This window comes from Fusarium solani, assembly GCF_023522795.1.
Source record: "Fusarium solani strain SB1 chromosome Unknown bctg00000005, whole genome shotgun sequence".
Classification (NCBI taxonomy): domain Eukaryota; kingdom Fungi; phylum Ascomycota; class Sordariomycetes; order Hypocreales; family Nectriaceae; genus Fusarium; species Fusarium solani.
In genome coordinates, this window is record NW_027072153.1 from 3,949,269 (window position 1) to 3,972,105 (window position 22,837).

General features: G+C 47.2%; 6 protein-coding genes across 6 annotated transcripts; 5 read left to right on the forward strand and 1 right to left on the reverse strand.

Annotated features, from left to right (window-relative positions):
* Window positions 1-100: 100 nt before the first annotated feature.
* On the forward strand, window positions 101-1,583 carry MRS44_009672 (uncharacterized protein; the record flags this gene model as incomplete). Its single annotated transcript, XM_065621416.1, has 2 exons — window positions 101-181; window positions 231-1,583. The coding sequence occupies 2 exons, from the start codon at window positions 101-103 to the stop codon at window positions 1,581-1,583; spliced, it is 1,434 nt and encodes a 477-aa protein (XP_065477488.1).
* Window positions 1,584-11,401: 9,818 nt separating this feature from the next.
* MRS44_009673 (uncharacterized protein) lies at window positions 11,402-11,864 on the forward strand (the record flags this gene model as incomplete). The annotated part of the gene is made up of 2 exons (XM_065621417.1): window positions 11,402-11,772; window positions 11,822-11,864. The coding sequence occupies 2 exons, from the start codon at window positions 11,402-11,404 to the stop codon at window positions 11,862-11,864; spliced, it is 414 nt and encodes a 137-aa protein (XP_065477489.1).
* Window positions 11,865-13,994: 2,130 nt separating this feature from the next.
* On the forward strand, window positions 13,995-16,104 carry MRS44_009674 (uncharacterized protein; the record flags this gene model as incomplete). The annotated part of the gene is made up of 4 exons (XM_065621418.1): window positions 13,995-14,002; window positions 14,302-14,741; window positions 14,793-15,661; window positions 15,751-16,104. The coding sequence occupies 4 exons, from the start codon at window positions 13,995-13,997 to the stop codon at window positions 16,102-16,104; spliced, it is 1,671 nt and encodes a 556-aa protein (XP_065477490.1).
* A 1,142-nt stretch (window positions 16,105-17,246) lies between these two features.
* MRS44_009675 (uncharacterized protein) lies at window positions 17,247-18,880 on the forward strand (the record flags this gene model as incomplete). Its single annotated transcript, XM_065621419.1, has 4 exons — window positions 17,247-17,257; window positions 17,387-17,549; window positions 17,662-18,061; window positions 18,108-18,880. The coding sequence occupies 4 exons, from the start codon at window positions 17,247-17,249 to the stop codon at window positions 18,878-18,880; spliced, it is 1,347 nt and encodes a 448-aa protein (XP_065477491.1).
* A 156-nt stretch (window positions 18,881-19,036) lies between these two features.
* On the reverse strand, window positions 19,037-19,486 carry MRS44_009676 (uncharacterized protein; the record flags this gene model as incomplete). Its single annotated transcript, XM_065621420.1, has 1 exon — window positions 19,037-19,486. The coding sequence occupies one exon, from the start codon at window positions 19,484-19,486 to the stop codon at window positions 19,037-19,039; it is 450 nt and encodes a 149-aa protein (XP_065477492.1).
* A 1,186-nt stretch (window positions 19,487-20,672) lies between these two features.
* On the forward strand, window positions 20,673-22,324 carry MRS44_009677 (uncharacterized protein; the record flags this gene model as incomplete). The annotated part of the gene is made up of 4 exons (XM_065621421.1): window positions 20,673-20,691; window positions 20,822-21,410; window positions 21,464-21,516; window positions 21,582-22,324. 4 exons carry the CDS (start codon window positions 20,673-20,675, stop codon window positions 22,322-22,324), a joined length of 1,404 nt encoding a protein of 467 aa, XP_065477493.1.
* Window positions 22,325-22,837: the final 513 nt, after the last annotated feature.

Sequence of the window (22,837 nt, forward strand, 5' to 3'; positions counted from 1 at the left end):
GGTTTATCAGCAGGCGCAGGCACGGTTTTCTTTCCTCACTCAGCCCTCTTTTTCACACCTACGGCAGGTCCACCGACATTCGCCCAGCAAGGAAAGAAAAATGACGCATTATCAAGAGCCGCGTCGTGGCCGACCTCGCCTACAAGGTCAAGACGACGTCAGAGATAAGGATGACGTCGAGGTGCGTGTAGCAAACCTGCTTTACAAAACTCCAGCTAAAAGGGCTCTAGAATAAGCGGTTGCGGATGAGGTTGGCACAAAGGACGTACCGAGCTCGAAAAGAGGGTGCGATACACCTGGAAAGGGTTCGCAACGAACGTCTCAGCAGGGCCTTGGATCAGGCGCTAGCAGCTTTTGCTACTTTCCATCAGCGTGCTCTTGATTCCCCTGAAGTACAGGGTTCGTCCGGTCTTCTGGCTCATCTGAACCAAGCGGCCTCGGAAATGGCGACAATTGCTAGTGATACAAACAAGACCACCGGACTTTTGTATGCTTCCGGATCCACACACCCAAGCATTCAACAACCAGACCTAGGAACGCCGCTCTCAAGTACAACCGCCGCTGGAGAACTACAAAATAGCTGGATCTTGGGGCTCGAGCCCACAACAGCGCATATGCCAGCCCCATCACTCACCCGGTCGTCTGACGCGGTATCCCTCACACTACGAACGGCTAACCGCACCTTGAGCCCACTGTCGGAGAGGATCTTTCGAGCTTGCTTCGAACGTGTTATTACTATCTTATCAAACAGTTCTAAACACGAGAGCCGATCCCTCGACTTGATGCTACCTCTTGATATTCTCGGTGAAGAGCTGCTCGTAGCCGAGTCCCGCAAGAATCTATCCCTCTTTCATCTTGTGGCAGACTACCAATACCTCCCGGAGTCCGCGGTTCATTTGCCATCCATGTATCGTGTTGTTGAAGGTGGTAAAGACGTTATACGTCGACTACCGTCACCGTTGGTGCAGCGGATCGTGCGTGGCAAGACTAGGACTAGGCTAGCGACAGAATTTGCACCACTACAAGGGGAGTGGCTAGAGGCCATAGATGTTGAGGAGTACCTAGAAGACCGGGGAATTTATTTACGTGGTGCGAGCTTGAGTCATATGGTCAATTTTGAAGAGCTTGGGCCCCAAATGCTCACACGAAATACGGACCTGCAGAATGGGCAACCCTTGACAGCAACCAACGGTCCCATATCCGCAGTACCAGATCAGATACGAGTCGCTTCCCGGGCCAATCATCACCAGCAGCCTCTAACCGAACCTGGACGCTCATCGGTCGACTTGCGACGTCATGAGCCAGCAGACTATTCAATATTCGGACTTCCAAGACCTGAACTGTCGATCGGTCCGGCCGAGCCCCTCCCTCTGCTAGGGACAGGCCTTGTACCAATCCAATCATCGAGAGTGCCGTGGACTGATTCCACCCAGCAGAGCCATCACCCAGCCTTCCAGATTACCATTGACCTTGACAAGCTTGTACACCTGCTGGCGTCTAATGCTACCTGTCTGGGACCTGCGCCAGGGATTCGGAAAGCTGCGGTGGACTCATCGATTGCACAATCTGTCATCCAACCCTGAGAGTGTTTATAATCTATAAGAGCTTATACCTTTATATCTTGCTCTTAGGTGCTTCTATCTATGATACGATTGTAAGGGCATTGCCATGGAGAGGAAGTATATCAAGAAGAAGCAGTCTTGATCTGCCTCGTCTCAAAGAATCACCAAGCCTTCTCGCGTCAAATGGATCGTCTCTAGTCGTAACTGGCCGGTCATCGAGGAGAAACTGGACAATGGAAAGTAGAAAGTCAGGCTGCACCTCGAGTTGAACAAGGACTCGATCTCTAAGGTTGTTGACACGTACATCGGAGATAAGGTAGATCAATTGGCAAGCCATAAGAAATACGACAAGGAAACAAGGGACGCTGCCGAAAACTACTTAACCTCCAATGCCGACGGCAGCTTTCTCTGGGTGGCCTTGGTCTGTCAAGTGCTCGCGGATCCGCTTTGATGAACCCAGGGAAATATTATCAAGGCACTGGGAGTCAACAATTGTACCCAAATTCTGCTGTTGCCGGTTGCTTTGTCTGCCTGCACCAATATCTGCGATAGAAACTGCGTCGTCGCTGGGAGAGCTAGTCCTCGATCTGTCAACTAGGTGCTCGTAGCCTCGTAGTCCCCCTAGCCAACTTCTCTCTTCCTGTTCTCCATCATCCAGTATCTCTAGGCATCTTTAGGCCATCTCCTGCAGTTCCTCAAAGCTAATTATATCGCTAAACAAGCGATCCTTATGTACTTTCAACACTAGTGGAAATCGCAGAGCAAAGTACCCAACATTCGCGGGCTTGTCGAAGCCAGCACCGACCACTTCTACTATAAACGGATGTTTGAATAGCTTCTCTGGCTGCAGCCTCCGTGCGGGCTCGAATAAGACATCGAACCCGGGCATAGACTTGGCGAATGGTGCTCGTGTGAAGTATTCATGGCGATTGAGGTAGGTGATGATTTCTTTCGAGATGCCATGTCTGTCGACCGTATCGATTATGCGAAATCTCGGCTTGGCATTAAAGCGGCAGACCTCGTCCTTATTTTCGACGCACCCAATATAGAATGACGTCCACCATAGGCTACCAACGCCGAGCTCATGCTCATCTTCCTCATCGCGGCGTCCCCAATAATGGCGTAGTCTGCGGTGTCACCAAGGCCTGGTATATAATCTTTCTTGAGCTTAATGAATGGCCTGCTTCCCTTGAATGAGAAGTAGGGATCGTCGCAACCTTTGAGCACAAATCCTTCCCACCGTTGTGTGGTGGCTCGAGCGAACCTCTCACTGAGCCGTCCCGCAGCGTCGAAAGATGAGAATTCAATTACTTCGCGAGACCCGATATCGGTCCGGCCCGGAAAGCGGCGGACCAGAGATTGAAGCAGTCGTCGCCGTTCATCACGAGTCTCTAAGCCGCAGACAATGTCGTCCAATAAATAGAATATCGTAGAACATGATCATGAGATGCTCGCTCGATTCGACGGGCGAATCTCGAGCAGCTCCAAGAAACCGTCCTGATCGTTTCACATGTCTGTGGATTTTGTAGAAAGGCTCGATTCTCCCGTTGTCGTCGTTCCATACCAACAACTCGCCCTCCAGGATGCACCACTTCTTGATCTTGCAGCCTGCTGTGTCAAGCTCAAGGCTGTCCCGCAGTGCCTGATGAATTTCCCATGCGGTCGCTGGTCGAATCTCTCCCACTCTTGGAGAAAATCTTGATGCCGGCTCCGGATTTGTTCAGGTCGATATGGATTTGACAGTATTCTCCGTCGTACCTCCTCTCCACGCTCATCCGTCTCGGCCTAGCTAATTGGCAGCAATGCCTGATGCTCCTTGCTTTTTCATAGGTCGCACGCGCAGTCATTATCCCAACCTGCGGCTCTAGCTCCCTACTGGCGACTTCCTTCAGCTCATCGCAAGTATCCACGGCTGGCTGGATGGGCATATGCTGGATAGTCGGGCTACCTAGGAGCCCCACAGCAGCTGGGATTGAATTTTGAAAACGAAGGAGGTCAGGCAGGAGAAAATGGAATCTGCTCATTACTAGCGCCTCTGGAACGCAGGCCGGGCTGTAATTCTTTGATATCATGCGAATCATCTATTTGGCCTCGGAGCTCTGCAGGACTCGGAATACTTTCTGGAGTAAGTCATTTGCACGGCTTAATCGGCCATGCTTTGTTGTAACTCTTTCCCGTAGGCTAGCGGACGAGAACGATGACAAGGCCACAACCTGATCGAGGACATCGTCGATTTCTTCCAGAGTTACCTCGGGGCAGGCCCTAGATTCGCAGTCTGTTGTAGCCATGACGCGCTCGACGGAGGACGCAAAGTCTAAACCGCCGCTGGTTTTCCAGCTCTGAATATCCTTCATTCGGGATGCTCCAAGACACTGTGCGCGTTGTGTAACCCCTTCCGGTTGTTGTTCTTGCAGATCAAAGATCCGGTCTGGTCTGCGTTCGGGAAAGAGACACGACAAGAATGCAACGGCTTCTGGGCCTCACCGTGGAATGATTGCATTGTGTTTGTTGAACCAGATAAGAATGGTGTCACGTTCCTGGATCTTGTCGATGCTCGATGACCCCCTCTGCAAATGGATCCATGTCCAAGCAGCATACCTTTGGATTCGTCATGCCTCCGGGACTTCTGCTGTCCGTTGAAACCAACTGAGGCCATCCCATTGGCATAAACTACCTTCGAATGCCTCATTGCTTCCTCCAGCATAGAAGGGATGCATGAATCCTGAGCTCATACGTCACGCACAGGCGAGGCAGACTTCCGGGAAGCTAGAAGCGAATTAAGGACACAGGGATGAGAACTTGGTTGCTCAGCTGGTCAGGGTTGACGTCATGTACAACGCTGCCAGAATTAATATCACTGGTCGAGTTCCAAGGCATATACATGCCTTCTCAGTTGGGAAGAGCCATGTCCAAGCATCATACGCTCCTTCCCCTCATCGGTCGCCCCGAAAGTGATGCTGGCTGCCGTCACTCCTTCCTTTGCCTTCCGGGGTTAACCCAGATGTTCCTCTCGAGACACCATTCATACGTCTCAGTCAGAAGCTTCATCCTCCTGAATCCAAACTCCACTCTGATCAATGCTCGCTGACGGTACTAGCCAATTCCTTCTCGTCACTACCTTCTCGGGCGGCTACACCTTCATGATTCAAGGCTTCATGTCTCAGGCCAACTCCAAGGCGAGGCAGATATCTGCCGCACCAGGATGCGTGCTGGAGAGTCAGTGACGAATACAATGAACTATGCTCATGAATGGATCACAGGAGATATGACGCATGGTTAATCTGCAGGCAGTAGTGCGGGTCAAGGAGTAAGGCAGGTCTCGGGACAGCCGGTTGAAGAAGACACGAGGACCGTGAGCTGAAGCTGACGGCGCCTTTGCCAGTGTCAGAGATATCCTTGTTAACGCGTCAAGATTGATTGCATAGTGGAGCCGGAGGGCCAATATTGCCGTAAGACTGCTCATGAGCCTATTGCCTCTAGAGCATCTATATCCACTTCCAAAGGGCGCTGCTCATGCGTTCCTCTCCTCTTTGTTCCAGGATTCGGCAGTGGGTGGGCATCCATTGCCACCTCCTTCATGCAAAGATGCACAGCCAGGCAGCAGTCCGTCTTGGAATGGGCTTTTCCCTTTGGTTGGGGAGGTTTGTGAGATGGCTCGTGCTGGATGAGACCATTCCTCCTCTTGCTCCTGAGTGCTACCCATCTTGGGCATCTCGACCTTCATATCGTGTTGCCTTCCCTTTCCTGCTTATCCTGACCCCTAAATCCCTCGCAGCCTTGTACTCCACAGTAGATTCAAGGTCCTGATGTCACCTAAGGAGGGGGACCTAGATATGACTATGAGCTTGTATGGCGTCTTCTCGAGTCCGACCCCTAGTTGACAGCCTCTTTAAGCCGCGGAGTATCCTTCCTATCCCCGGGTTGCCGAGATACCTGGATAGTTGCCTTCCATCGCCTTCTTCATTGGGAAATTGACATGCATGAAGGAATCACGAGTCAAGCTCTTACACAGCCCTGAATTATCTCAGGTCGACGAAAGGTTTACCCCTTAGGCAGTATTGGAAATGCAGAATCTACCCCGCCACCGAATTTCGAATCAATCCTTTCTAGTACCACTGCTAATAAAGGCAACAGGTAGTATATGAGGCACGGGCGTTGGTGGAAGGGGATGGGATTCACTAGGGTTAGCTCATACCAACAATCATGTGAGCAGATCTGTGTATCTTGCTTCATCCATCGTGCATGGAGTACTATGGCACCTTGCAGTTGAGGCAGGATAGCTACTGGAAGTTGGTTAAAATTAGCTAGAGGCTGCGAACATCCTTAAAAGAATTTTTCCTCACAATAGTGCTTGGAGTAAAACCTTAGTGTACATAGCAATTGTGACCATCGGGTCGGGTTATCATAAAAAAAAAAGCCAGGGAAATAGTCTAAGCAGTGACGACGTCGAATACAGAGGTCTCTCAGGATATGGGTTCACGCAGGTCAGATTCCTTGGTGTAGGAAAGTCCAACCGGGGCCCAAAACAGGGATGTGGTCCCCGCAGGGGACCCTGACAGGGGTATGTGATCCCAAAATGGGCCTGCTCAGACACCAGCACAAGCTCAGCCCAAGTCCAGCCCGCCTCAGCCCACCTCAGCCCTACCTCAGCACCAACTCAGCTTAGAGCGGCAGGAGCTCAGTTCTAGAAACGGAAATTGATTTTGGCGTGCTTGAGTTTCGTCTCCGAGTTCTATGGTATACAGGGTGAGTCATCAACTGACGGAGCTCGCAACGCAAACTTTTCCTAAGAAATATTACGTGTCAATGACTCCCAAAGTGCGTCGAGAGAGACGCTCATCTTGCAATATAGAAAGGCTGACATGGACGCAGACAAAGGTCGAAGGGGTTCGACTTTTTGCTCCAGAGAAGCGCGGGAAGTATGGGGTGTTCCATGAAACTCATTAGCCGATGGCGTCGGGCTCGATTGGTGGAGTGTCTGCTACTTTTTCCAGTCCCCGTGAGCTAGGGTCGTCCCAGAGCGGGGTCGCATCCGGTCAACCACCCGAAATGTCGCCAACATCCTTGGAGAACATCAGACGAGGAGAGAGAACAACGCGGTCCCTCTCAGATTTGATTGGTGCCCGCTCGAGTTCGTCAATACGGCGCTGCGGTATTAAAGGGAGTAGTTTTATTGGGGTTGCCTCACGTGATGACCACACTGCACAATAGACTTCCCGGCTCGGAAGGTTCACTGAGGGGTTTTCTTCCCTCCTGCAACTGCCTCACGGGGAGTTAATTGCTTGCCTCGGCAGGTGTCTCGTTATCTCTCATGCAGTTAAGACTCGAGTTTTAGTCTCTAAGTTATTCTCTCGCAATTATAGCACTAATAAGGCTATATATACCCCCCTTTCTGCCCCCTCCCCCTGCTATATGATGACGCCCTCTAGTGAGTCTATTACTATCGCGCCCGCCCCATAGGACTCCGTATGGCCTCTACCTTATATCTAGGAGACTATGAGCGCCGTAGACTGCGCTAGCTAGCTAGGTTAAATATAGCGCGATAGGGCTAGGCGTCTAGAATTAGATATAGCTGAGATTAACCTCTATTAGAGGAGGCCTTAAGGGGACCTATAAATTAATGAGGATAACTAAGAGGAATATTATAAGCTACCCCTTAAAGTAAAACTACTTATTAATATATTCCTAGGTATCTTTGCTGCCTTCCTTACTTATATCTTTAAGAGGAAGCTAAAGGTAATTAAACTTATATGCCTTAAAGAAAAATTAGTTATTAATTTAGATTAGGGAGATAAGGTCTTTAAGATAACTAAGTTAAGAGAGGTAATAGGCTTTAAGAAAATAGCGCTATTACTTAAGGACTAGGGCCTTAACCCCTAAATATAGATTAGCTACTTCTTTACTTACCTAGTAGCTATAGGATACCTCTTTAGCGATAAATACCCTAAGGTAATCCCTAATATATTTATATTTATAAGGTAGATCTTAGACTTTACTGAGACTTATTATTAGTTAGAAGTAATACTTTTATTTACTTTTAACTTTTATTAATATATATTAAATAAGAAAGAGCTATTAATAGATAATTATTTAGTTATAGCTTAATTCTATAAGAAATACCTCTATAATAACCTTACCTTATTAGCTAAGTTATTATTATATTCCCTAGTAGCTTAACCCTAATAAGCGAGATAGGCTAGATCTTTAAATAATAAGATAGAGGTTTATAATAAGTTTAATATAATAAGGTACCTCTAGGAAGGCTATAAGAGATATTATAAGTATATAATATATAGTTTAAGTAACTATAGTGCCTTATCTTGCCGTAAGAAAAAGTAATAAGCTAGCTAAGTAATAAGGAGAAGCCCTAGCGAAAATAATAAGGTAGCCTCTTACCTACTAGTAATAAGTATAATACTATATAATTAATTAGCGAGGCCTAATATAGCTACTTAGTACCTTATCTTTAACCTAGAACTCTTAAAATTAAAGTTCTCTCTTTTATTATTATATATATAAAGCTAAAGTGATTTCTTTTATTATTATCCTAGAAACCTTAGGCCTACCCTTATAGGCATCTTAATATATAGTATCTAAATAAGCTATAAAAGCAAGAAGTAATCTTACTATTTTATTAACTACTATATATATAAACTTAATATTATTACAGAAAAATTAGTAAAAGATCTTAGGCTTTATTAGGTTAGATTAACCTCTAAACCTTCCTTTATCTCGCCGCTTAGGTTAATTCTTAAATAGGATAAGAGGTAATATTATATCTATAACCTATTATAGCCCCCTAACTAAGGCATTAACTAAGGTATATTAGATAGCTAGTTAACTATTAAGTATATAAATATTAATAATATATATAACTAGGTTATATAGGCTAGCCTAGGCTATATAATTATTAAAAGGGGATATTAAGGATACCTTTTAAATAATCCCTATTACTAAGGATAACTAATACCTCCTAGCCTTTTAGTAAAATAATTTTACTTATATTAAGTATTACCTCCTATTTAGCCTAGTGAGTTGGGGAAAAGGGTGCTAAGCCGTTTTGGGCCATTGGGCAATTTCCTGTACGTAGAAAAGGGTCGGAGGCCAAGATGCCTCCAACCATCATCATCATCTTCGTGACGGTCAATGAGAAATGAGCAGCTTTTGGGCTCTTTCTCTGGCCAGATTTTCATTGCTATCAATTGATCATTTGCCCTTATTATTTTATATTGTATTTGCCTCACTGAGAAGTGTGTGAGATCCCTCTTTAAAAAAATCCTGAGAAGAGTCACGAAGCGTTCAAATCTGGCTGTGGTTGGTGTGTTCTGTTTCTCCAACAAACTAGTAATAGCCCTATTTTTATTTAATCTCTTTATAGAGGCTCTTTATTAAATACTTTAATGCCTCTTCCTTATATTCTATATAAACTATTACTTAGATAACTTTATCGCTATTATAAGATCGCCCTTAATATTTAACCCTATAAGTACCTTTAATAAGGTCTATAATATTATAACTAACCGCCTAGGTATCCCTCGTAATACTAAAAAGGATAAATAAGGGATATATATTATAATCCTAGGTATTTAAATTAACTCTATTGCGATAAAAGCTTGCCTACTACTAGAGAAGTTATATCGCGTTATATTAGATACTATAGCTACCTTAAACGCAGTGAGTCTTAGCCTTAAGTAAACTAAGAGTCTTATAGGCTTATTAGCCTTTTACTTAAGAGTTATCTAGCTAAGAAAAATAAGGCTATAGTCTTTATATACCTTTTAAGCTGCCTTCTTATATAAGAAGAATACGCGCTATTATATCCCCTATGAGGTATATAATAATTTAGAATAATAAAGGGACTTCTTATCTCTCTTTAATAATATATTCTTAATTAATCTTTACTGCCGCTATATTATATATTTATATATAAATGCCTTTACTATAGGCTAGGGGCTTTTCTTTTTTTCTTTTAAATCTATATTAAATTACTAGTTAGCCTATTATTACTAGCTTTATATAAGTAATACTACTATATTAGCCCTTACTTAAGACATATATATATATATTAATATTAATAAAATAAATATTATCTTATAAGGCTTTTTACTTTTTAGCTATTATTAGCTTTATTATACCCTCGTAGTTTATATAAATAGCTCTATAGCGCATATAAGATAAAATAAAGGCTTTTTTTATAATCTGCCTAATATATTACTAAAGAGCTTACTTATCTTAGCACAGCAAGAGGTATCTAAATTATATTATATTAGCTACCCTCTAGGGAAAATATATTAATAAATATACTCTTACGTAATAACCTTTAATAAATTATTAATATTTACCCTTATTAATAAGACCTCTTAGTATTAAATCGCCTATATAGTTTTCCTTATAAGCTTATTAGCTTAATATAGGCTACTTAAAGCTATATTAAAATAGGCTTAGCGCTAATATATACTTTATATACCTCTTTACCTAGTATAACTATAAGAGATACTATGCGCTATAAAACTTACTAGTATAGCTAGCTTTAAGGCACTTATTAATCTTATAGCTAACCTTATAACTCCTTAGTAATTCTAGCTAGAAATTAATTAAGCTAGATATAGCCCTAGTAGACTTAATTACCCTCTAGGCCTATTATATTAATAACTTTCTTAATAATAAACTCTTTAATAATAAGTACTTTTATTATCTTATTAATAGCGTGAAAAGACTTAGCTTAATAATTAAAATATAAGTTAAAAAGCTAATTTTATATAGGGCTATTATAGCGCTATCCGCGGGCTTAGTTATACTTCCGCTATAGCCCTCGCAAATAATTATTAACCTTAGGGATAATTTAAATTTCATAATTACCTACTAAGTGGTATTTATTAGATTCCTTCGCATTAGAGAATTTATATATAAGAGAGAAAACCTTAGTATACCTTTTATCTTCTTAGTAATAAAACTAATGCGCTTAGATATTAGATTCTCGTCTTTATTTAATTATACTTAACTTATACTTAAAAAGAGTAAGATAAACCGCCGCTATAAAGGAATATAGATTATCCTCGCGAGAATAAGAGATAGAGTATACCTAGTCGATGCGCTTTAAAAGCTATTACTCTTTGACCCTAAGGAGCATAATGCCTTATTATTCTCCTTCTATAGAAGACCATTTAGTTATAATAACTTCTTATCTACCCTCTCTACTAAACTAAGAACTCTTAAGTTATAAATAGATAGGTACTTAGGCTATAGCTTTTAGAAAGATATAGCGTAATATATGTATAATAGTGGGATTCTTAATAACTAGATTTAGATACTTAGGAGATAGACCTTAGAGGTATTTAGAGTTTATTTTACGATAAACGCGTTAGTCTTATATTAGCTTAACTACTAGTTCTAGACGGGCTCGCCGGCGCTGCTATCTCTGGTTTAACTACCGTCCCCTCTACTATCCTAGTTTAGCCCGGGTTATTTGGGCCCTCTCTGACGCTGCGGTCTAATACGCTTACGCATAAGACCGCAGTAACAGGTGACCCGTTGCGGCCAAACTACACACACTCTGTCCCTCTTGACTGCGTGAGGTCACCAATAAAGCTAGGGTTAATCAGTGTTTCACCGAATGTTCAGTTTCTCGTTGACGATATTGACCAGGAATGGGAGTACTCTGAGCCCTTTGATTACATCCACAGCAGAATGATGAACTTTAGCGTTCAGAATTGGCCGGTTTACTTGCGCAAAATCTACCAGTAAGGTTCATTTCGACCTTTGTATTCTCCATTAACCCTAACTTGGCTTGGAACCTCACCCCAGGCGGCTACGTTGAACTCCAGGACATCGATGTTATTATGAAGTCCGATGACGGAACTCTTACCGAGGACAATGCACTCTTGAAATGGAATAAGTTTCTAAAGGACGCGGCCATTAAGTTAGGCCGACCGGTCGAACAAACCGACAAGTTCAAGGATATTATGGCCGAGGTTGGATTTATTGGTATCGTCGCCACACGCTTCAAATGGCCGATAAATCGCTGGGCCAAGGACAAGAAGTACAAGGAGCTCGGAGCATGGAACAATGAAAACACAAGCATTACTCTAGAGGCATTGACTATGGCGCCGTTCACAAGGGGCCACAGTTGGTATAGTGAGGAGGTAAATGCTTTCCTGGCTGATGTGAGGAACGATTTGAACGATCCAAAGATCCATGCCTACTGGCCAATGTACGCGTGTCCATTAATTTCTTGGTTTCGTGGGCTAACGTATCGATAGCTGCTCAGTTTACGGAAGGAAGCCTGAAGCCGAAGAGGAGTAGAGTGGTGGACTTATGAGGCCTGGATAGCAATGCCTGGCAGGGTCTTCGGTCTCACGACTCGTGATATGACTCGGCGGACCTCGGGGCCACGTGGACACGGGGACCCCACTGGTCTCAACCATCCAAAAGACCACTCACTCTCAGGACAGTGAGCCAACCCACATCTCACCAGGGCAAGAGCGAGGAGAACAGACTCACCCACTTCCCCCTTCAACGAGCCATTTAGTATATAGCACACACTCATTGCACTTTCTCATGTAGCAACTATCAACACGACTTGGTTACGCTCAATACCTTTGAGCACGTCGCCGGACGTGACAAGCATTTGTTCAAGGACCACGCAACTAGTCCTCCTGCCAACATAAACCCAGCACGACCCGGTTTATCCCTTGGGACCCAACACGATCGTCACATCTGGTGCTCTGAGTCATGTGCCGCCATATTGCCTCTACCTATTCTTGAGGGAGCTAGTGATACATGTCTATGTTGCTCTGAACGATGCCCGAGTGTAGCTCTCGTCGGCGACCGTGGACTTTACTTTTCACATCGTCAAAGGAACGAGGGTGGCGTTGGAGAATATCAGGTTGAGTGCCGGTTGTCCACGCCAGCCCATGTTTTCTTCCTCTCGGCAGTCACAGAAGTGATTCCACGTTTTGTCGAGACATTCTTTTGCCAGGAAATGGTCCGACTCAGCCACGCCATCGGGCTGACAGTCAACCTCCATCTGACTCGAAGTATCAGAAATGTGTGATAACCAGTCGGAACCTGCTTTAAGCCCAGCCTTTGACTGTGAATCGAGGCCGGCGATTCTTGCCTGATCGTCTTTGCCGGATTTCCTAATCTTTCCCCTCCTTGTCTTCTGCCCGACGTGTTCTCAGACTCGTAACCGGGCTCAGGTGGTTCTATCTCCATATTCGAGCCAGCCAAGCCATTTGAATCTCCGGGCATCAACTGACCATTTCCGTCTTCGTACATGGCAGGGATGATGAAAGCATGCCTAAGTTGACAGGTTGGAGCTGAAGACACCTTACTGTCATCGAGGGAAGCAAACCATCTTTACCCGGTGCATCGCAAGAACGCAGCATACCTACTCTTGTGGGCTCTGGCGATCTCAATTGGGTATCGGCTATGTTGCATAATGCATTTTCAGACGAAGATGACAATGCTCCGGCAAGTATCGCGGGGGGTCCATCGGGTTGTAAATGTAAACTGTCGCGAACAGGAACACTGTCGCTCAGATCCAGCGCGGGAGACAGATGGGCCGATCTATCGAGTTGCTGTATCAAACTAGCAGCGTCTGCCAACATATTCAGACAGTCTAAGGGCTGCAAGTATGTTATCTGGGTAGCTGAAGATAAAATGGACCGGGGTTTCTGCGCACGGACGAAAAGTGTGTAATTTATTAAAATACAAGCAATCCTTTGTACAGTAGGATCGAGCGTACACCTACATACCTCAACTTTGGCAGCGAGAGGGGGAGATGTCGTCTACGGTGAAAGAGCGCGAACTAGGGTTCCCTTGAGGTAAATTACCCGGAGGTAAATTACCAAAACCTCTAGGTAAATGACGGTCATAAACCCTAGGTTTATGACGTGTCATTTATCACGTGATTCTAAGCACTATTAGCTGATAAAATGGCAATTGGGAGAGTTATCAAAGAGTTCAGTTTAGAAAATCTGAATACAGAGGCGTCGAGGTCTTCCTGAGTGGAGCATATGATCCTTGTAACGGACTTCGGCCGGTGTCTCTCTCTGCTACGTACTCGGCTGGGCCTACGATCACGCAGCTCTAACCGCTTTTGGAATGGCTACTAAACCTAGCTAGAAAGGCAGTTTATGATGGTAAATTCCCAGTCAGTTGGTGTTTACGACGTAAAAAAGGTAACCTTAGTGCGAACACGAGCAAGAAGTGCGAACACGAGCTATGAGGGTACGAAGTTGAAGACTCATCATTGGCCCGGAGGCTAGAAACGGTCCACTTAGTCTACCTAGGTCGCCTCGGGATGTAGTTGTACGTGGCTAATCAATTGGAGATCATGCCTTAGGCGTCTGCCCTCCCTCGCTTCGTTGCTCTCCAAAAACGCTTTGCCCTGTTATGGTATGTTTGTGAATCGTGATGACATCTATTAAAATGAATACGTATGTAGACCTAGTGTCGGGGTGTCCCCGAGAGCCCGAAAGCGAGACCGATAATAGGGTCGCCTCGTCCACAAGCCTATCTCGATGGTATATATTGGGGCAGTTGTCGTAAACTTAGACATGTCCACCGCGGAATAGAATCGCGTTCCCTCTAGATCACTTTACATCACCGGCAACACCAACTCTTGACCATGAAGCCAATTCATACTCTTCAGCTGTTCGCCCTCCTATCACCCTCGACCAGGGGCACCCCCTTCAACACGACTACCGCCCCCCCGGATGCCGCAAGCTTAACACAGACATCGATTGGCCCCCCCGGAGGTCTGGGAGAATTCTCTCCCAGGCATTATCCCAACCCCTGGCAGCGATGCCTACGGACCACTCCCTGATTACCGACTGCAGGTGAAAACTGTGTCCGACGTTCAGAATGCGGTTCGCTTTGCCACGAAGCATAACATCCGCCTTACCGTCCTGACAACGGGCCATGACCAGCTGGCGCGCAGCGACGCGGGGTCTGGGTTGATTATCGATCTGTCTCTGTTTAACGGCGTGCGGGTTTCGGAGTCCTTTACCCCCACGGAGGAGGGGCTGCCGTTTGTCGAGCCTGGTACCGAGGTAAACATTATCACCCCGAAGGACGGTGTCCAGGCGGCCGTGACATTTGGGCCAGCAAGAGCAGGGTTGCCATTAAACTACGCGGTGGGCCAGTCGGGATTGTTCTCTGTCAGTGGAGCTGCCGGTAAGTGCTCAGATTTCATCGTTTACGTCCAATCTGGTTAACTTGTTCAAGCAACTGTCGCACTCGGCGGGGGCTGGGGTCAGAGCGGCGGTTACGGCCCCCTGACGGCACAGTATGGCCTAGGGGTTGACCAGTGGCTCGAAGCCCAGATCGTGACACCGGACGGTGAACTACGCATTGCCAACAAGGTTGTCAATCCGGATCTATTCTGGGCTATCCGTGGCGGCGGCGGCGGAACGTTCGGTGTCATCGTTCAAGCGACCTGGAAGGTGTACCCGACCGTGCCCATGACAGGGTTTAACTGGTACATGAACTCCACGCTGGAGATTGCTAACCTTGAGCCGGGCCACCTTCCCACCACCAAGGCAATGGAATACCTGCTAGGCCAGCTTCCCGATCTCAAAGAGAAGGGCATCACACTGTACGTGTACACATACCCGAAGGCGCTAAGAGGCTACGCTATTCACCCGGCAGCTAACGCCGGTGTCGCCAAAGCCAACGCGGTATGGGGTCCCATTCTCGAGAAGATGCAGAGCTTTCCGGGCATGACACCCTTTCAGACGCGGCCGTTTGAGTTTGCAAACTACCGGGAGTTCTTCGACACCACATACGGACCGCTTGAGGCGCAGCCAACGACACCACAAGACCGTCGGAACCGTGGCGTGGTGCCGTACGACAGCCGACTCCTAGCGGCTGAGCACCTGACTAGCCCGAACATTACTTCCGCGTTCAGCTCAGCGACAGATGGCTACGGCGTGTTGTTGTGCGCGCCGGGGCCGGCGGCTGGAGATGGTTCCGAGACCTCGGCGAACCCGGGCTGGAGGAGAGCGGTGGCGCTTATCGTTGGGACAAAGTCCGACACTGCGAATTTCGACGGGCTGCGGACGCTGGCACCAGACATGGGCACATATATCAACGAGGTATGTGTTTTTTCGTCTATTCACTCAACTCCAACACGCGCTCAAGGTTCAACTATCGGCGGATCACTAACACATGCTCATCGACCCAGGGAAGCGTCAATGAAGAGAACTGGACCGAGTCGTTCTGGGGGAGCAACTACCCCCGATTGTCGGAGATTAAGAGCCGTTATGACCCTAACATGACCTTTTGGGTCAGTCCCGGGATCAATGCGGACCATATGCAGGCAGTTGACGGCCGCGCATGCCTGGTCGACCCCGTCCCCAGCACGACGAGCCGCTTCCCACCCGTGACGGAGCGACGATACATGGCCGACATGGCCGTGGATGGGAAGTTCCTGTTTGGTGATCTCGAGATCATTGGGACGCAATTCCCGCAGCCGGGCGCGGAGATTGGGTTGCAGCCGCGCCCAGTCAACGGCTCGCCGCGCCGCCGGCGACTTTGATGGCTGCCTGGGAATACACCCTAGAATGGACCCTGCCTGTCAAAATCCGCATGGGTCGACGGCCATGCTCCTGCCAGTCACGTGGTCTCCGTCAAGTGTCACCTCGAGCACGGTGTTCGTGCTCAACTCTTCTTTTGTACTTGTATTCGCTGGCAGCTTAGCTGCTTCTTCTTCTTGCATAGAGGTCTTGGTGGATAACGGTGGATACCGAGCTACCGTAGGATCTTGAGAAATTCGGACGCTCTAGCTCCTCCACTTTTCCACTTTTTAACCTCCAAACCGTCGAGTTACCACTGGCTAATTGGCTAGTACGGAGTTTTGTGGCGACGCTAGAGTGTCCGAATTCCTCGAGATCCTATGGTACTTACAAGGATCGACCTGCGGAGGAATAGACTTTTGTACCCCGCCAATATGACATTTTCTATTCAGCAAGCTTACAACGGTGATATCCATGCCCTTACGCTGCTGCCTTTACTCCGTAGAACGATTGTGAATCTTCTGGGGGCCCGATTCGTGACAATCTCGATAGAGATAGCCCTGCTAAGCCGTTCCACCCGGACTTTATGGGACTCTAGTGCCACTTGTTTCCGCGTTCGATATGATCTTTGCGCGAGGCGCATTTGCAATTTCTTATTCTAGAGTGAGTGTGCTATCTTTAGCTCGGATCAGGAGGAAGCGAAGCGAAGTGCCTCACTGACCCGCTGAACATTGACCACGTCTTTTCCGTCTTGGATTGGAGGACGGCCACGGCGAGCCGCTTGCGAATCCTCCATTCGTTCGAACTGTTGCCCTAGGATTGAGATGTCGTTCGACGGGGGTGAAGCCCCAAGGGGCAGGCGGGGTCCGTTCCCATCGTTGATAAATGATGGCTGATAAAGCAAGGCGGCTGCCCTGTCCGCTCTTCCGATTTGCTGTTCTGGCCCAGGTAGACAAATTGTGGAGACGCAATCCGGCTTACTTAACCTGGTTGAAAGTTATCTCCTAAGTGCGTGAAGCCCTCCAATCCGTACCTCGCCCCACATAGGATGCTGAACACTTGGTGAAATCGGCCTCCAAGCAGGTCTGTCAAACAAAGTCAAGCGAGGCTGGAACAAAAAGAATCGGAGAGAGAAGTGGGGTTTTCTTTTGTGGTCAGGATCAAGATGGCGGAAGTGTAAATGGCAAAGCGTATCTAACGGCCCTATGAGACTAGTTCTCCCGGGCGTAATAAAACCTACTACTACTAGACGGCGCCCAGACGACTCCGCAATTTGTCGCACTGATTTATCAACGATCGGGACAGCCCCTCGCCCCTCGATCCTGACCACTCGCTACCTGGTCAGCACATCTTTCTCGTCGACACCTCAATCTTTCCTATCCAGTTGACAGAAATGGGGAACTCGCAAACGGCTCGTCGTGGCCGTCCTCCAATCCAAGACGGACAAGACGTGGCCACTAGTCAGCGGGTCGGTGTGTGCGAGACAAAAAGACCCAACCCACCTGCTTCGCTTCACCTAAACCAAGCTAATGAGGGCACTCTCGCTCCAGAAGAAGAGGCTACGGATGCGTCTTGCATAGAGGTCGTACCGTGCCCGGAAACAAGAGACACAAGAATCCGAAAGGATCCGGGCTGAAGAGCTTAGCAGCGCTCTAGACGACGCATTGGCAAACTTTTCCAAACTCCATGGGCGTATTCTCGATACCTCGCAGACTCGAAATTCGCCGGATATTCTCTTTCATCTGAACGATGCCGTGACACAAATGGCTGCCATTGCATCTGGCACGAACAAGGTCTTACCCTTGCCGCATGCTCTGGAGGATTCGGGCCCCAGCTCTCGTCAACAAGAACCTGGAGTGCTTGCTCCACATCAGTCAGTCACTGTAGATTCCGGGGCTACGACCATATCTCTACGGACGAGCACTTCCAACCAGATTCCAGTGTCAGCAAGGGTCGTTCGAGCTTATCTAACAGCACGGTGTATGGGAGCCAATCCCGGCCTTGGCTCTTCCTCTCCAGTTGCTAGGTGAAGAGGTCCTAATGGTCAATTATCTGCGAGGTCTGTCGCTATTTCATCCTTCCGTGGCTGATTTACAGTATCCGCTGCACTCCGCTCCCGGGCTACCGCACATGTACCGCGTTATTGAAGGCGGGACTAAGGCCGTGTTAAGAGCGCCAGCTCCGTTGGTGCAGCAGATCGTGAGAGGCAAAACAAGGACAATTCTAGACACAAATTTTGTGCCCCTGCAAGGAGAATGGCTCGAGACCATGGATGTGGAGGAGTACCTGGAAGAGCGAGGAATCTATCTGCGCAACACCGTCTCGAACGGCACGACATCTACAGACGACACCATGTATCAGCCATCTGTCCCAGACAGCGAGCAGAGCATACCTATACTCGCCCTACAAGGGGCTGTGGCAGGAGGGGAAATGGCCCCGGCTATTAACGACAATACCCCGTCACGACTAGACAGCATGGAGCAACGCCCTTCTGTATCCTTATCAGCTGATTTTCATAGCCATGAGCTGGCAGACTATTCGGTTTTCGGGCTTCCGAGGCCGAGACGATGGCTGCGTTCTGCCAACAGCCAACTCCATTCAACCGCTATGGCCGGTGTCCTACAGTCGGACTTCAATTATCAGACAGCCCAGGTTATTGCAAAAGCCTCCCGGGTCACTGTCGATCTTAACAAGCGCGTGCATCTACTCGCGGAAAACGCCACGTGCCTTGGTCCTGTTCCGGGGGTCCGGAAAGCTGCCGTGGACGCCTCGATTCGGGGGTCCATCGTTTTATCTTGAAAGTCTGTATAAATCCATCACAATCTATCATTCCTACGCTTGCTACAAGTCTCTGTGTACAACAACAGGATGTGATGGCCTCTTTGGCCGTTCCTTCGGGATTACAAGGTAAGAATTGTTACCATTCTTGTCCGTCACACATCCGCTAACAAGCCGCTACTTCGGAATCAAGGACAAATCTCCACTGAGAGGCGCCGTTAGAATGGCGTTACGCTCAGCGATCTTCCAATCTTCTCGCCCGTCAAAAATGTCCTTAACAAGCTTGTCTTGATACATGCCCCAATTAGTCACACGTTTGCCTTCATCCTTGCCCACGCCGAATATGTCGGCCCTGCAATACGTCGTGGCGTTGGCAGTTTTTTTGCCCGTAACTTCGATGAGCTGCGTGGTTAGAGCATGTTGTGTTTGGAAACTCCCGACCATGCCCTGTACTGTCGCCTTGAGTGCTGTGACCCCTTCGATAGTGCCTCCAGGCCCAGGGAAGGTTGCCTTAGCGTTGTCAAGGAAGGCATTTGAGAAGGTGTTCCAGTCTCTGAGATCGACGCCGATGCAGTAGCGGGCGATGCAATTGCGGATGAGTTCGTGGTCTGAAGTGGCTGGGACCATTATGATTCGTTTGGTGGAGTTTGGCTGGGTAAACGGGTTTTATTGAATGTTGTTGCAAAATGCTTCTCGTTGATAATCGATTGTCAAATGTGCTGGCCTTCTTCAGTGCCTGCGTATATGGGAGGGAATGGAAATTTAAGTAAGTGCTTTCAGGAAAAGGTTCCTCCACCAGAACTTGGAAATTCTAAAAGCCGTGAAATCCTGGGGCGCAATGACCGCCCAGCCAACTACCATGGAGTCGGTTCCGCCATCAAGCTTTCCACGGCGCAGCACCGCCACGTCATTACAAATTGAATTAACGTTAGTTAACTTAATGTGGTTGATAAGCGAGTCGCGGACTTTCCACGACACTCATCGTAATTGAACAGTGCAGTAGGTCGCCAAGGCGTCGATTGCTAAACATAGAAGGATGTCCATGCCCAGACGGAGCCGCTATAGACCGACCGAGAGTGCGCGATGCACAGTGGGAGGCAAAGAGTTTGAAACTTGTACCTTGCACCGGTTTAAGTTATCTAGGCCTAACCGGGCAGTTTATTTATTTATACTGCTATTTTGATTGGATCGGCCTATATTTGATAGGGTATAATTCCGCTAAACTGGCGAGCCCGTACAAAGTACAAGTTTCAAACTCTTTGCACCCCACTGTATGCACTGACTCGACCCTGTGATCTTGCGGATTTACCGGCGTAATCAAATGGTAGTCCATGGCTTATAAACACCAAGTTCTTAATATAAGCCCGGACCCGCAATTTGTCTACCTAGTCGCATCTGCGCTGGTAATCAATTGGCGGAATCTGCCATGACTCGCGCGAGATCTGGGCAATTTGTCTTCAGACTAGACTTTTAACCACGTTAACCAAGCCGGGCTGCCTCTACAATTTGTCTACCTGGGCCAGAACAACAAATCGGAACAGCGGATAGGGCAGCCACCTTGCTTTATGGAGCCTCCGCAACATGCCATTTGTCATGTTCGGGCCTTCGGATACCTTGATTCCCTGTAATTCTAATCGATTGAAAATTCCAAGGCATCCGGCTGGCAGACATCAACAATTCCACTACGGCATGCTACTACCACCAACTTATAAGCTAACTTTGTATCCGCACTCACTGTTATTAAACATCCATTTTCATTGTTTGCTCGGCATACCGGAAGAATCTAAAAACATATATTTTCGGTATACACATTATGGTTCTCAAATCCCTAAGTTACCTGCTATCCATCGGGATATCCACCATTCTATTTGTTTGCGCCACTGCTCATCACCTCAGCACCAACCAGTCGTCTATTTTTCTTCAGGGGCACAATCATAACCTACAACACAACCACCTCCTCAGTCTCCGTTCTCCGGAACTCCTCTATTTTCATCAAAGATTCTGTCATCGTTTCGATCGGCAAGCCGCTGTCCCCCAGCGATACTGCCACTGCAGAAGTGATTGATGTATCTGGTAAAATAATTAGTCCCGGTTTCTCGGACACCCACCACCACCTGTGGCAGAGCGCCTATAAGACAATAATTTCGAATACGTCATTAAGTGAATACCTTGTGCGGTATGGAGAGTTTTCATCTGCACGTCAACACTTCAAACCCGAGGATATCTATCTTGGCACTCTCATTGGTGTTTACGAAGCTTTGAATGCGGGAGTAACCTCTATCTTGGATCATGCTCATCATACTTGGTCAAAAGAACAGTCGGTGGCAGGCCTAAGGGGTGCCGTGGATAGCCGTGCCAGGGTTTGGTGGGCATATGGTATCCATGATTTGGAAGATGAATTCACGCTCGATGATCAATTTGAAGATCTGGGCCGTCTAGCCAGGGATGAGGAAACTATTTGGAGTGGTTCAAGAGCTAGTGTCGGTATAGCTTATGACAGATTTTGTCTAGCAGGCAAAGAGGAGATCGAGAAAACCTTGAATCTCGTTAGGTGAGTGCATCTTCTATGTTTTATCATTTTTTTGCTTTAATGATAGTATACAGGGATTTGAATCTCTCAATTATTACCACTCACTTTGTGGGAGACCGCATGGGACGTGAGTACATTCTTGTCTCCATGTATTGTTCAAATCCAGGTACAATCCGAATTAACTTGCTCTAGTTCCCAACTCTCCCACACTTTTGAACTCCTTCTCGGCACTGAACGCCACTATCCCCATCGTATTTTCGCACGGCAGATCAGTCAATCCGGATGACGCGGTTCTACTCAGAAGATACAATCATTTCCTTGGCGTATCTTCGGAATCCGCCCACCACTACGGCCAAGATCACCCTGAGGCCCACCACGTCCAAGACCACATAGCACTTGGAATCGACACCCATACTACTTATTCTACGGACATCGTTACCCAAGCCAGACTGTGGCTGCAGGTCACAAGACTCAGGCTCTACAGACTGGTTACGGACAACTGGAAAATGCCTACGAACAATCCTATGAGTGTCAATCAGGCATTCATATTAGCAACCTATAACGGGGCGAGAGCTTTCCATCGAAAAGACCTTGGTATTATTGCGCCCGGTGCGAAGGCTGACATTGTCGTGTTCCGGGGTGATTCTCCTAACTTGTTTGGGTGGAGAGATCCTGTCGCCGCAGTCATCTTACATTCCAATGTTGGAGATGTGGAGCACGTTTTAATTGACGGAGAATTTGTCAAGCGTGACGGGAAGCTGGTTGGCTCTGACATTGAGAATGTAAAACAAAGGTTTCTTGAAAGCGCGACGAGGATTCAAGAGATCTATGAGGAGATGCCGCCGGTAATTCTCGAAGGAGAATATGCCCCAGGTGTTCCCTATCAGGCTACTGAGATCGTTGATGTTGTTCAAGGATATGGGACTGGATATTAGGTCAAAGGCAAGATTTTTGAAGTATACTTGAAACTGGTGCTTGTCAGATCCTTGTGGATTTATCACATCACCCACTATTGTATAATTTCTGGTCTATCTTTGCAGCTCATAGGAACTTTTATCTTGATGTGTAGCAAAACTTTCTTTCAGCTAATTTATACTTCTTGATTGAATACGAGCAAGTTTTCTCAATTTCTGGTCTTAGGGAGATGAGCGTAGCACTAAGACTAAAATCTGCTTCGTCAAATGACCAGAATAGCTCACCCCATATAGCAGTATGTTTCTACAACTGTTCCCTTGTTGCTATCAATCATAATTCTTTTACTGTTGCGCAGGCGGCAACGTTTTTAAACAGTACAAATCCCCGCCTGCCGCTTAAATATTAATCAATTCCCTAACGGGGCGGCTCCTGAGCCCGGACTTAGCACCTATCACTCGACATGGACGAAGTTACAAAGCTCAAGTCCAGAACCCCATTTGCCTTTGCTCAGCGCACTGTACACGCTCCGATTG